Source organism: Gopherus evgoodei, chromosome 14, assembly GCF_007399415.2.
Source record: "Gopherus evgoodei ecotype Sinaloan lineage chromosome 14, rGopEvg1_v1.p, whole genome shotgun sequence".
NCBI classification, from domain to species: Eukaryota; Metazoa; Chordata; order Testudines; family Testudinidae; genus Gopherus; species Gopherus evgoodei.
The window spans coordinates 16,387,141-16,401,808 of NC_044335.1; the positions used below are offsets into that span (position 1 = coordinate 16,387,141).

A 14,668-nucleotide genomic window follows, 5' to 3' on the forward strand; every position below is an offset into this window, starting at 1 on the left:
ACTGAGATTTGATTCCCTGTTCTGCCACTAACTACTTGTGTGACCTTAAGCAAGTTACTTAGCCTTGCTGTACCTCCATTCACCATTGGTAAAATGGAGATAATAGCATTGCCCTGCCTTACAGGCATGTTGTGAGAAGTGCATTAAAGATTTCAGGGCCCTCCGATACAAGGCTCACGTTACCACACACTAAGTACCTCGGAAAGCTGGACAGAATTGTGGGGCTTCTTATTTTGTCTTGTATCTGTGGTGATGGTTTCTACAGCCTGGTGTTCTAGTTCTTTTGAAGTAATGCTGGAAAAAACATGGCTCTCGGCTCAGATTTTGGAGTCCACGGTAGACAAAACAAAGTGAGGTAGGGTAGCCTGTGTAGCCAAAACAGCAGAAAAACAATATCCCCAAGAAACTATTTACTCATAACCTTCAGTTGATCATTTCTAAGGTATCTGTGGAACAACTAATTAGAGGCTTTCAGGCTTTGGGGTGGGTTAGTAGTTTTGTTGGTGCTGGTGGGAAATGAACTTAAGCGTTTGGCCTCAAACCTGGGACAGACTGTTAACAGTGACATGTTTCAAGCTTATGTAGGACCTTCTCATTAGCATGCTTTTCTTGTACTGTACAAAACCTCAAAAAATCTTTAGCTGGTGGGATTAATCCTTCACCCTCTCTTCCCTCCATATGAAATCTTGGAACCACTTTGTTGAAAAGGCTTCTTATGAGAGTAGGGGTATGAGTCAGTGCTAGAATGATGGGATCTGCTCTCTTACAAGGGGAAACATCAAACAAAAATTCCTCATGTAAATGTTACTTCCCTCAACTCACTAAAATTGGAAACCGACACCAGAGTGGTGTAAAAGTCCTGGTTTTTTTCTTCTTTGTTGTTGTCTATTATTATTTATTATTATAGGTAGAAGAACTATATGAAACCTACTGCATCCAATGCAGACTGCGAGATGGGGCCTCTAATATGAAACATGCCTTCTCCTTGACTCCCTCCACCAAAGCCTCCAGAGAGAGCCTGGTAGAACTTTATAAGAACCTCCAAGAATGCACAGAGGTAGGAGAACTCCTCAAGCATCTGACAAAGAACTGACTCTTCTGGCTAAAATCAAAGCAGTGGATAATGTACCAAGATGTGCTATTGTGAACTGTTGGCTCTCTGGTGGCCTGGGCTTAGAACATAATATGTAAAATTTAGATGATGATAAATAACATCAGGTACAACTCACAGACAGCAAAATACTTCTGTAGAGGAAGCTAACTGCCCCCTTAATATGCAGTGAAATACACAGGGCAATGCAGTTTTGTTTGCTTACATCCAAATGTGTTCATGAAGGGTGTATAGAAAGCCCCTTGAATTTGATCTGTAAAAGTAGGGCCGAATCTAGCTTTCATAGGAAGTTATTTGTGGGGTGTGTGTCTCTTCGTTGACTTCCAATGGGAGCCATAGTTACAGGGGCGGCTCTAGACATTTTGCCGCCGCAAGGGCGGCAGGTAAGCTGCCTTCTGTGGTGTGCCTGCGGAGGGTCTGCTAGTCCCACGGCTTGGCGTGCTGGGGCCTGGAGCCGCCTCTGCATCGTTAGTAACCTACTGTATGAGTAAGTCAGGGTAGGTCTACACTTCAAGCTGGAGATGTAAATTTCAGTCTGAGGAGACATACTTACATTAGCTCTAATGGTGCTAGCATGTTCAAAATAGCATAGCTGTAACAGCGCAAGCAGTGGGAGGGGCTACCTGTCTAAGTATAGGCCTAGGGTCTTTAGCTGGCTAGGCCATCTTTCTACTTAGACCCTAGCCACAGCAGCCCTTCATCTCTTTTCTTCAAGTGCATTAGCTCCATCAGAACTAGCGCTAATGTCTCCCCAAGCTGGAATTTACTCCTACAGCTCAAAGTGTAGCTCAAGTGTAGCTGTATCCTCAATGGAGAAGACTGTGGGAAGCATATTACTTAAACAACCTTGCCCCTCTGCAGAGCTGGGATATAATGTCCCATCCTGAAAGTAGCATTTAAAAAAAAAACTGCCTCAGTATGCAGAAATGAAAAGTATTAATGGTGTGTAAAAATGTATGTTCTCTTGCAAACTGCTCTAAACTGGTCTGATGTGTTTGTCTTCAAGAATGGAGACAAATGGCTGTTACTTTCTCATAGTACCCATTTTACTCCACTCTTCAGTCAATGCAATTGCTTTGTCTTTCTCTTCCAGGATATGTGTCTGATTGAAGGGGCACTGGAGGTGCACTTGGGAGAATTTCACTTGAAAATGAAAGGTAGCCCTTGTACTATTCTACAGCATTCATCACTTGAGCCAAAAGCTCATTGAAGTCTGGGAGCTGGGCTTTGGATTGGGACCTAAACTGACTCTTAATGAACCTTTTTTTTTAAATCCACATTGATGTGAAACAAATTTTGTCCCTGCTCTGCAGCATTCTTTTATATAGGAGTGTTGAAGCAGGACTTTCCTCTTCCCTACCCCTATGCAAAGTTTGCAATATTAAATAAGACAAATGCTAACAGCGCCTCCACAGGGATTTTGCTGTAAGGGGACGTTAATCAGAGAGTCACCTGGGTGTTTAATGCAAGCTGAGGTTTCTTAATAGATATTTTGAAACTCTCTCAAGCTACAAACATTGGAAGGGGTTTTCCTTCTCTTTTTAGGGTTGGTGGGCTACGCACGTCTCTGCCCTGGGGACCAGTATGAGGTGCAGTACACAGCAATCCATTTTCTCTTACAACTTGCAATTATGGGCTTGCACCTGTAACGTGCAGGTGGGGAGTGTGGGGATGTGTAAGCTGGGCAGGAGAAAGAATGCAGGGAAACCAGAAGCTATGTGCGTGCTGCACAGCTACAAGAGTTATTCCTGCCTCAGCGTGAAGCTGAAGGACTTAGCTAAGTGCCTTGATAGCGGGCAGTGTCCAGGTACCTGGGAGACATAAGTCTTCCAGAAGAGCTCCTTTGGGGACCTGGCTGGAGTCTAAAACCACCCTGAAAGAGGGTAGCAGCAATACTGTTGCCTATCCATAGGGTAGATACCAATTGGAACAACTGCCCTGAAAGGCATAGGACTGCATAATTATGTATATAAAGCCTGTGGCTTTCATCCCAGTAGTTTCAATTCTAACACGCTTTTCTTCCTGCCACTAACAAAACTCCAAATCACTTTAAAATCTGTCCTGCTCTGATGCAGGATATTACATGTCAGTAACTCTCTGCATTACCACAACATGAATGCTTTGGTATCTGACTTAGCCACCCAAGGAAAGGTGGGGCACAGAACTACTCGGCACCTCCACCCCTGCTTCTTAAAAAGCATAGCAATCAAAGGAACAAGCCCGAGCTCTGCAGTATGGGAAGGGAGGAATGGTGCAGTTCCATACGCTTGGGATTTGCTGATTCTAGCCTCCTCGTCCCTATGTGGCTTCTAGGTGTTTGTGCGACTGGGACGCCAGAAGTGGAAGCTGAAGGGCAAGATTGAGACGGATGACAGCCAAACATGGGATGAGGAAGAGAAGGTTTTTATACCCAACCTCCATGAGAAGCTTGAAATAAAGGTAGTTGTCTGCAGTGGCTGGATTGGAGCCATTGGTTAGCAAGTAGCTTGCCTTCCGACCCATCTCCCTACCTAGCACGCTTTAAAAAACAAAAACATGAATTTTCACAGCTCCATAGAAACAGCAATTAATCAACGTTCTGCTCGCTGAGCTGGCCTCTGATCTCTGGTTCTGCTTTCTTTCCCAGGACTCTTGTAATGGCAACTGGGTTAATGCTTCTGCTTTTCCATATATTAGAATGACTCATTTTTAAGATCTGCATCCAAGATTTGGTGGTGGTTAGGGGTCCATGGCTTGGATGGAGTAATTATATTGCATGCAAGATTTTTGGATTTTTCTGACATGCTTTTTGGAGCAGGGTAACTCTATGTATGTATATTTTGGGGGTGTGTATATAAGCCAAACTTGCCCCTTCCTGGGGTTTCCCTACATGACCTCTTCTGTCTCAGGCCCTAATTTCCTCTGCCCCAGAGATACTCTAAAGCCATATATATCCTATTGGAGCTAATGAGATCCACCTGCCCGTTTGAGTTGGACATAATTATTCAGTATCTTTGGGCAGGATTCTGCCACTTGGCATTAGAGTGCCTGATTGGAGGACTCCTGTATTTTTGTTAGTGTCTTAGACTCTGTCTCCCTGCTATCCCATACAGATGCATGATAGGCACTTTATTCTTTCACTTAGGTAAAAGTTGGATCCTCCTGTTACTATTACTACTGCTGCTTCCGCCTGTTTTTCGTTACATCCTGACCTGGCAGCTGCTGCTTAGGAGCAAACTCCTGTTGTGATCTGGAATCCTCTGAAGGCCAGATCCTTTAGTCTCAACTTAGATGGGAGTTGAGACTAAAATAGGTTGCAGGGTTGGGCTGGACCCTACACTATGTGAGTGAAACACATTGTTTTGTAGTGCCAACATAAGGCTTTCAATGCCTGAAAGCCATGCAAAATAGCTATTGCAACATCCCATCCCTTCTGGCAGCATGTGAGTTACATAGGAAAGAATTCCTGACTTCTAGCCAGTAGAGCTTTTAGAAATGTTCTTAAAATTTTTTTTCCCCCACTGCACAATGAGAATCAGGAGAGAAGCTAATTCAGATGCATGTTTTCTCATAATATTTTGCAAAAACATGAATTGCTCTGTATGCTAGTGAAGATGAGTCACCTCAAAGTTCAAGAGAGAGGTTATATGACTTGGGTTTTATGCCAGTTTATTAAACCTGACTGACTCTAGTTTCTTTGCTTTCCCTCTCCACACAAGCGTGAATTGGGTGAAATTTTCACAAGTGCTGGAGTCCCACCTCCAAAAGTTACTTAGGTTCCTAATTACCATCTCAGATGAGATATTTGTGCTTCTGAAAACTTTTCCTACTAAATCTGTCCCCGATCCTAAATATGACAGACCCCTTGATGCACAGAAGTAGTAATATGCTTTTGTCCAATCTGCATCTTGGTTGGAAGTTTTCCAGCCCCACTTCCCAGGACTGCAGACAGACTTGAGAACTGGGAAGCTGTTTCTCTGCCATTGTTGGACTCAGCTGTGGCTGAAGAATCTGTGGGTCAGGCTGCAAAGCATGTGTAATGGGCTACAACTAGGATGAGCTACTGACAAATTAAGGGTGTGCTGCTTGTAAGCCATGAGAGGAGAGATGCTGCAGACCTGTCGGCTTTGATTCTCAGCTGCAGCTGAGATCAGCTTGACCCAAGAGGGAGTGGTAGACAAGGGCTGTGTCCACGTTCTGGAGGTAGTCAGACTGGAATAGCCTTACATTGATAGGGGTGGCCAACCTGAGCCTGAGAAGGAGCCAGAATTTACCAACGTACATTGCCAAAGAGCCACAGTAATATGTCAGCAGCCCCCTATCAGCTCCCCAACCCTGCTCCCAGTACCTCCCACCCACTGGCAGCCCTGCCAATCAGTGCCTCCCTTTCCCTTCCTTCTCCTCACCTGCCGATCAGCTGTTTTGCAGCATGCAGGAGGGTCTGGGGGGAAGGTGGGAGGAGAGAGGGCACGGCAGGCTCAGGGGAGGGGGTGGAGTGGGGGCAGGGCCTGTAGCAGAGCCAGGGGTTGAGCATTGAGCACTCCCTGGTGCACTGGAAAGTTGGCACCTGTAACTCCAGCCCTGGAGTCGGTGCCTATACAAGGAGCTGCATATTAACTTCTGAAGAGCCGCATGTGGCTCTGAGGCCACAGGTTGGCCACCCCTGGACTAGATAATCTAATGGATCTCTACCCTAGATTTTTTTGGGGTCAAATCCAGGGAGGGATGAGGCTTGCAGAAAAGTGGGCTCCAGGGTTCAAGGTTGTTTGTCTGATACAGAGTTACTTGAAATACACTAAAACTACAATTTGCAGGGTGCCTAAGTTTAGGGTCCTAAATAAGTGGGATGACTTTTTTACTTTCAGAAGTGCTAAACACTCCTAGCCCCCTTTGGTGTGAATGGGAGCTGCATATGGCTCAGCATCTGTGGAAAATCAGCCACTGTTATTTGGGCCTAAATGTAGGCACCCAGGCTTGAAGAACTTGGCCTATGGCCTCAAAGAGCTGATCCTAGGCTGCCATGTTCATTGTACACACAAACTGGCCAGTTCCTCAATATGGGTGGTAGAGAATCAGTGTCTCCTGAGCATGAACTGGACTCAGCCACATCCTGTGAGTCCAGTCTCTCTAAACTCCTCAGCTATGCTTCATGCGTGTTAGGTATCTGGCAAAATGAAAATGGGTTTGTGCCTCTGTAGGTCACAGAGCTGCGGGGACTGACCACAATTCTGGTTGGTGTGGTAACATGTGACAGCATCGACTTCTTTACAACCAGGCCTCAGGCGATCATTGTGGATATAACTGAGCTAGGCACCATCAAGCTACAGCTGGAGGTCGTCTGGAAGTGAGTACAACTCCAAATGCTAAACATGGGTGGGGAGAGGACTGTTAACAGGGCCTTAATGCTTGTGATGGGTGCCACTTTAACAGCGCTGAACACTACAGTCCTCTTTCTGTTCACAACAGGTGCAGCCTAGGTAGCAGCAGCACAAGCCTCCCCACAGCCAATGTGCCTGACCCCTGATCTGGAGGGACCAATCCCAGGGAGGAGAGGATAGCTGCTCTCTCCATGGCCCTTCAGTTCTTTGCTCTGTGTTGAGGCTGCCAACAATGGAGCCAGCTGTGTCTGGCTTCTAAGTTTTCTGCTTTGTCCAGAGTCCGTGTTCAGTTTGTGGTGTAGGCACATCTCTGAAATGCAAAGAATGGACTTAAAGAAGATGAATGAAGCTGAAAACAGCAGCTCTTAGACACGACCAACCAACGAATATGGTTGAGGTTTAGAGAAATCACTGTGGTTACAGGGGCCAAGCACTCCTTTAAAAATGAGGTTTCCTCAAAGGTTTGGCTGCTGTCACACTTCACTTTTTGACATAGTGATCACAGTTGCAGGTTGTAGTTTTTTTTGTTTGTGCACAGTTGTGAAACACTAATGATCCCAGTGTGATTGCCTCTGTGGTGCATTGCACACACCCTGCCCCCAAACAGTTAGGTGGTACCTGTGATTTGATGCATTGTTTTACGTTTTAGATTTGTAGTTTTTTAGTACTACTATTTTTTACCACTACTATTAAAGAAAAAATTTCATTTTATGGGTGCTGCATTGAGAGATTTCCTGAATCCTTTTGTGCCAGGTACACCTCAAAATCCTTACTCCAGGAATCTTGATTTGCATCTTGAGCTGCTCCATATTTTACTATCTGTGTGAAGGCTTTATCCTAAGATCTCTGATGCAGGTGTAGATGCCCAGAAGACAGCTGCTGCATTTGGTATTCTCATATGTGGTTGAGGCTGATTTATACATGATGTGGCCACATGCTGGTCCTGTCTATCTGACTGTAGGATGGCTCTCTGATAGCCATTCTCTCCTGATGTCAATTGCTGGCATATTTCAGTTGTTGTAGCTCCCTTCTGCTGGGGCACAGAGTGGTGGGTGTTTTTGTTTTTTGTTTTTTTTAATTCTGACCATGGCCAGAAAAAAAGATTACTCCCTTTTTAAATAGCTGTGACCTGCTCTCCTGATAGGGCTGAGGGGGTTGGAAAAAAACTTTTTTTTTTGGTCACTAATCTATTATGGATTTTTAAGTAGCGCAGGTGCACACCATAACTTATCTAAACTTGAAATGGAAAACCATCTAAAACTGGCGCTCCCTGCCAATATGAGAAGGAAACAGCTTGCAAAGCAAGCTAAGAAACAGACCGAGTCAGTATTTAACAGAATGTGGCACAGCTTCAATTTTCTTGAGACGCAGAGGCAACCACTGTCATCCTGTGAATCAACAGTTTGGTGTCTGTAATGAATCCAAACTACTTCTGCTAGAAGGCAGCTGTGTGTGTGAGTCAGTGTCATAATGCATTTCATATTTCAGGGTTTGCAGTATATTGCAAACTCTCTTATTTTATATTTGCAAAGTGCTGGGTGCCCCTCTGGCACAGCAGAATGCTAGCTTACTCTCCATTATCTCAAACCCAGCTATGTTTGTGAAGTACCCAGCCAGTCAATGAGAGCAGCACCTTTACTGCTGGCTGTTTTCAGCCCCATCACATTCAGGGCTGGAAAAGGGTCTTGGAATATATTTGGTAACAACTAGAACTAACCTGCAAAGTTCAGATGTGAAGGACTTGTGGGTTTAAGCTCCTTCAGGAATGGGGAACAACCTGACTCTCTCATCTTGAGTTCTAAAACCCTAGTTCTATTTCTAAGAGTATTTGGAAGCCTAGCTTGACTTCTCTTTTGATGCTGTCTTTGGCTACCAACAAGTGAAATATTGTAAAGAGCCTTCCCATGCATCTTCCAACCCCAATGTAGCTAAGTAGCTGAACTTTAAGGTTGCTCTCTGGAACATATGACATTCATGGAGTATCCTACACTGTTTTTCCAATGTCTTTTTGCAAGCAGATGTTTCATCACACATCCTGCCATTTTTTTCCACACTGGTTTAGCTCCGTGTTGTTGCAACAAAATATCAGTGTGATCAAAAGCATCTGAAGTTTTTTTGTCTTCAAACACTTGAAGTAAATGAAAATACACTTATGTATCAGAGCTCAATGCCTGTACCTGTTGTTTATAATGCTCTTTTCTTCTCCTGAAAGCTAGTGTTAAGCACCAATGTATATAATTTTTGGTTGTGTTTTTTGTTTTGTTTTTTTTGTTGCAGCTGCACTGAGGTTTGAGGGCCCTAGCTTCTTTGGAAGCTTGAGCTAGTACTCAGCTTGACAGCAAAGCTGGAACAATTTTTATACTAGGGGTGCTGATGATAGAAACCCTGGTTTCCATGTATTTGGTGGTCATTATTACTTCAAGCTAGAGGGGCACCCCCAGCACCCTTACTTCCAGCATCACTAGTCATACCTATGTGTGGATTTACATGCATGCCATTTGCAGTTGTAAGTAAAGGCCATCAGGCTAGAATTGGCCAATTTTTTTAATGTGATGTGACTTTTTAATGCTAAAAATGTCTTTCCATTTTGACAAACTCCCCTTCTCCCCCGCCCCCCGCAAAAAAGTCCATGGTAAATATCTGATTTGTGTGTGTCAATTTTTGTTATGGTCTCTACTCAAATACTAAACCTATTTAGTTTTTAGCAACCCTAAACTAATTTGGGAGTGGAGGAGCAGCAGCATGGTATTTTCAGGCTTTCAACAAAAACAGAAACTTGTTGAAGAAAACAATATGCCAACCACTTGCAAATTACTTTGCAAGAACAAACCCATCCCTACATGCTCTACTTCTGGGCTTAAAATGAGCACAAAGACTGCGTTAGAAAAAGTGATCTGAAACCCTGAGTGCAGTGTTGGAGGTGCTTCTCCTATATTGAATGAGTCTTTAAACCATCTCTTGCCATAGTATCTTTGTTGAAATCGGGGCAGTACTGTACTGAGAGTACCGCCGCAGAGCTGAGCCTGGAAGACATCTTTTCCTATCTAATTTTCCCTCTCACCCACAAGGGCAGATGACTGCCAAGGCTGAACACCGTTGCTTTGCTTTTAAGCCTGCTAGTACTGTTTCTCTAATTGTGTGTGCACAAATTACTGTACCTCTGTGGGAAGGGAGGGTGGTAATGCACCTTCTTGTTCTGGGATTGTGGGCTAGTCCCTCAACCTTGTGAACTACTTTAAAAACTCCACTAGGCACAGGGCACCTCTAACTGATCTCCCTGGCACACTGTTGCTTCTTTTGGCACTTAGCAGCACCTGCAGTGTGTGAATGACATACTAATACCATTCTACATACAAACCCACTCAATTCTGATTAAGACCAGATCTATGGTGAGAGTGCCTGGCTAACAGAGCTATACTAGTATTCTGTATTCTTGACAAAAGAACAGTTTTGCTGCTATAACCATGTTTGTGCTAGGGACTTTTCCTAGCCTAGCTACGTTGATCAGGGATCATGTCCCTGACTGATGTAGCTATGCTGGCAGAAGTTGGTAGCATAGACCTAGCCTAAGACTTTCAGACTATATGATGCCTTTGAGGATCAAATAAACCAACCTCTAGGCGACATGAACACAAGTGAAATGACTTGAGTTTAAAAACTCAAATGATTCCCTGGTAATCAGTGGTGCAAGTAGAAATCATTTCTTGCTGGTACGCTACACTCATGGGAGGGACACAGAAGCAGGGCATGTGACTTTTCCCTGTGCCCTCTCCTTCATCCACATCCATCCCACGTTACCTGTGGGAGTGTGGAAGCTCTATCCTCCCCCTGCTGCACTGGAGACTTCTGCTGTTCAGACCCCAGGCAGGAGGACTCAGGAGATGCAGCTGTGTGGAAGGGCTGGAGCTGATACAGCTGTGCCCGAGGACCTGTCAGTGTGGGGCCACCTAGCTACCTCCCATTCTGGTCCTCTTGCCACGGCAGTTCCTGAGAGATCAGGGCTCTCTGGAACCACAGCAGCAAAAGGAGCAGAAGAAAATATGGCTGCCAGTCAGCCCCATGTGGGCAGCACCTTCCATACAGCTGCTGTACTACACCCATCCCTGACTTCAGGCATAGCTACTGTATAGACCCCAGGCACCAAGGACGCAGGAGATGCAGCTGTGTGGAAGGGAGGGACTGGGGGCAGGCTCCTCCTGTGTCTTTCTGGTATACTGTACCAGCTATAAATATCTGATATGGTGTACTGGACTGTACCACCATACGTGCACCACTGCTAGTAATACTTGGCAGCATTGGTCCAGCGGTAACACTTTTTTGCCTCCAAGAAACAAGAGGTTTTCAACTTGGCAACTGCCCAGCTGGGACCAACGTTAATGGTGACATACATCCCCTGTGAGCTAATTCCTCCTCTCCCCCCCCCGAGGACTCTTGATGCTTATCAGAGAATTTCTGCCATATTTCTCTAACATGTAAGGTTTGCACAATACCTTGGTATCCCACCAAGCAGCTTCTCCAGAGCGCTTGCACATGGAACTGGCTAGCTCCTATTCTCTGACAGATTATCTGCTGAAGCTGTTCATAGAGAGGAGTATTTGCACAGTGATAAGAGTGTTTCCATTTTAAAAAACAAAACCACTCAAAATAACAGCTCTTTTCAGAGCAATAGCAGCTGTTCCCCCTGAAATGATGACTGACTAATCAAGTCCAATTGTGACACCCAAACTTCCCTCCTGGGCCAGCTCCCACCCCAGTAGCTGCAATGTGAGAGCTCAAACTGCAACTTGCTTTTTTTGATTTTAAGCTGTGCATGCTCCCTTAGCCTAGATAGCTCTGATAAACCTCCTTTGCAGACTGCAGTCAGAGGCAGTCATGCCTATGCTAGTTTTAATCAAGCTAGCATAGCTAAACATGGCAGTGAAGCTACATCATCAAGGGCTTCATGATGGGTTGTACTAGCCCACCCAGAACTCTGGGTCAACTCTGAACTCATGTTGCTAGCCCCGGCCAGGATTTGCACCACCTCGTCTTCACTGCTACTTGTATCCATACTAGCTAGATTAAAGTTAGTGCAGGTATGCCTACCTGAGCTGTGCTCACACCTCCAGCTGTGGCATAGACCTCCCTTAAGAGCTTTGCTTAGGGGAGGAGGGAGGGAAGCTTGGGTGAAACTGATGAGGCACTGGAATGGGTTACCTAGGGAGGTGGTGGAATCTCCTTCCTTAGAGGTTTTTAAGGTCAGGCTTGACAAAGTCTTGGTTGGGATGGTTTAGTTGGGGATTGGTCCTGCTTTGAGCAGGGGGTTGGACTCGATGACCTCCTGAGGTCCCTTCCAACCCTGATATTCTATGTTTGGGGTGGAGAGGACGTAGATGCTCTGCAGGCTTGGGAACAGGACCTGGTCTCCAGGCCAACCCAAACAGCAAAGAATCACAAAGGGAGGCTACATTCTCCCTCAAGGCTGCACCCCTCACTGTGGTATCATGGCACCATCTGGTCCATGATAATTCTTGTAATGGCTGTACATTTGTTGGAGTGCGCCCCCCTAGGCTGCCTCACTGTTTGAATGGTGTGAATGCTGTGGGGTGGAGGAGGAATACAACCCTGATGGTATGTTCCAAATGGCAAATGTGGCTGGAAAAGAGAGAATCGGACTGAACCAAGGATCAAAGACACCCAGACAACTGTGGACTTTGGCAAGTAGATGAAAATGTAGCACTGCTTCCCCTGCAAATGGTAATCGTACAGTTTAGTGCTGTGACTGTTTCCGTGCACCTCAGTACTACATGGGAACAACAGGGCTAAAACCCAGATCCTGCTGCTCTAAAAGCTCAGGCTCCTACCACTTGAGCTAAAGAGAAAATCTGACTTGTTTGCAATATAGGGTCTGGCCATAGTTGAGCAGCTCTCATTCTCTCCCATTCAGTCTTGGTCTCTCTCTCACTCACTCACAAGAGCCATGTCATCACTTCACCCCTATACATCACCGTGTTTTCTGGCTGATACCCTGAGATGTACTCCATAAGGGCATATGTCTACACTGCACATTAAACCTGAACCTGTACGACCCAGCCTTATGGACTATGTGTTTCTAAGCCTGTGCTTGAGAATCCCCAGTGCATTGTAAAGCTGGGTTTACACTTACTGGACCTCGGTCTCTCAGCCGTGCTAATGTGTCCCTACTGCGCTATACAGACCCTCTGACTCGGGTCTGTAGCTTGCCCTGTGTCCACACTGCAGTATGACAGGGCTTGGACCCAAGTCACAGCAGGACTTGGGCTCTGACCTAACCTCCCAGCAGAGTCCTAGGACCTAAGTCTTGAGTGCTTGCTAACCTGAGTCAGACTGATTTGTGTGTGAACGAAAGGGGGCTGGGCTCAAACCTGAATCAGAACCTGGTCTTAATGTGCAGTATAAACATACCCTTAATCTTTTTTCTTTACTATAGGATTATATCAGTTATCACAGGAGGAGAATGGCCTTAGCTTGATATCATTATATCTTTAGTCTTTGTTCTTTATTATTACTGCTTTGTTGCTGTATTAAAAACTAAAACTGAAAATCTTAAACAAAAGGATTCCCCAGCCCCAGCCATCCTCCTTCTAAGAACAAAATGCAATAGATGAAAGCAATTTGCCTCTGTCAGTAAGTCCATGACGTTCTCTGGATAAAGTTCTCTTGCTGTCAGATACCCGATTTAGTTAATTTGCTGCAAAGTGAGAAAGCACAGATGGCTGCTAATCTGACTCCATGGAACTGGCCTGTTTGACAAACTCCAGCTGCATGACACTAGTTAATTTAGCTAATTGACATGCATTAGGCCAACATTCTGAGAGTGATACTTCCATGGTGGGATGACAACAGCATGTTCCAATGAGGGACACTGCTGTCTGTGCCTGAAATGTTTATATTCAGCCTTCCACCCCTGCAATAAAAGGGAACTAGAACTTGGCTTTGAATTGAGGGCAAAACTCTCCATGTAACTAATTTTGCCCTCTATTGTTTGGATCGTTTCAGATCTCTCAGGGGCTCCAGTTGAGTGCAGATGCCTTAGCTTTGTGGTTAGCCTTCATTTATGGCCTGTGGTAAGGGGACCCGATGTCCCGATTTTATAGGGACAGTCCCAATTTTTGGGTCTTTTTCTTATATAGGCTCCTATTCCCTCCTACCCCCTGTCCTGATTTTTCACACTTGCTGTCTGCTCACCCCACTCTGTGGGATCAGAGATAATATGAATGATACGTTCCCCTCGTGCACAAAAGCACACATGAGAGGGGAAGTAATTTAATTAAAAATGCCCTAGCACTATCAAGAAGAGGAGGGAGTCCATGAATTTTCCTCTCTTCCTCTGTGTTGGAGTGCATTGTGGGTGAAGGTTCACTCAGCTTTGCCTTAGTGTGCTTCTCTGAGGGAAGAGGACCCAGCATGTGCATCTGTTGGAAACAGGAAGAGTAATGACCTTCTCTGGAGTGTTGAGGACAATTGGCAAGTACTTAGAATAAGGGTTGTTTACAGCACAAGCAACATCTTACAGGGATAGATGTGTGGAAGCTCCCTTCCCAGCCACAGTTGCATGAACCACATCTGCCATGCACGACATAACATCCCTGTGGCAACTACAGCAATTGTGTACACGTGTGTATAGGATCAAGACTGTATGTAATACCTTTTTATTGGCTTTTCAAGTGATTGTGTTTTGTCCTTTGTGGAAAAAGTTGCTCACTCCGTTTATTCTTCACTTAATATCCCCCGCGCATTTCTGGAGCACGATGCGGCCATTATACCATTCTGCTTGCCACCTGCAAGCATCCTGCTGTTCATGGGCCATAGCTGGGGAACTACTGTGTGGGATATAAGACCGCCCAGAAAGAGAGAGAGCTTTCATCAGACTCTGATCTGATTCTGGGAGAGAAGCCAGCTCAGAGTGCTCTGCATCGATTAGGCTCTCCTGTGATCTCCATGCTTGAAGTATGAGGTTATTCAGTACTTCTCTCCATGCAAAAGGATGATCCCTCACTATCTCCTTCTTGCAGCTCAGGTGTCAAGGGAGTAAGTCAGAGGGGCTACCAGTCTCCCTCTTCTTTTATCCTCGAGCTGAGTATTATTTAATAAACTTCAGGGACCAGAATGATGCTATGGGGCTCAAATCCCAATAGCTGTTCCTATTGCTAAACATCTAAATGCTCCCTGGCCTTTGATA

At 45.3% G+C, this 14,668-nt stretch overlaps 1 protein-coding gene across 2 annotated transcripts in view; it reads left to right on the forward strand.

Moving 5' to 3' along the window:
* The window catches only part of RIPOR3 (RIPOR family member 3), a 69,782-nt gene that overhangs the window by 34,765 nt on the left and 20,349 nt on the right, over window positions 1-14,668 (forward strand). For both annotated transcript variants that reach the window (XM_030532779.1, XM_030532780.1), the window contains exons 7-11: window positions 908-1,057; window positions 2,205-2,268; window positions 2,657-2,700; window positions 3,425-3,550; window positions 6,289-6,434. In XM_030532779.1, coding sequence (XP_030388639.1) covers window positions 908-1,057; window positions 2,205-2,268; window positions 2,657-2,700; window positions 3,425-3,550; window positions 6,289-6,434 — 530 coding nt within the window. The remainder of the gene's footprint in view (window positions 1-907; window positions 1,058-2,204; window positions 2,269-2,656; window positions 2,701-3,424; window positions 3,551-6,288; window positions 6,435-14,668) is intronic.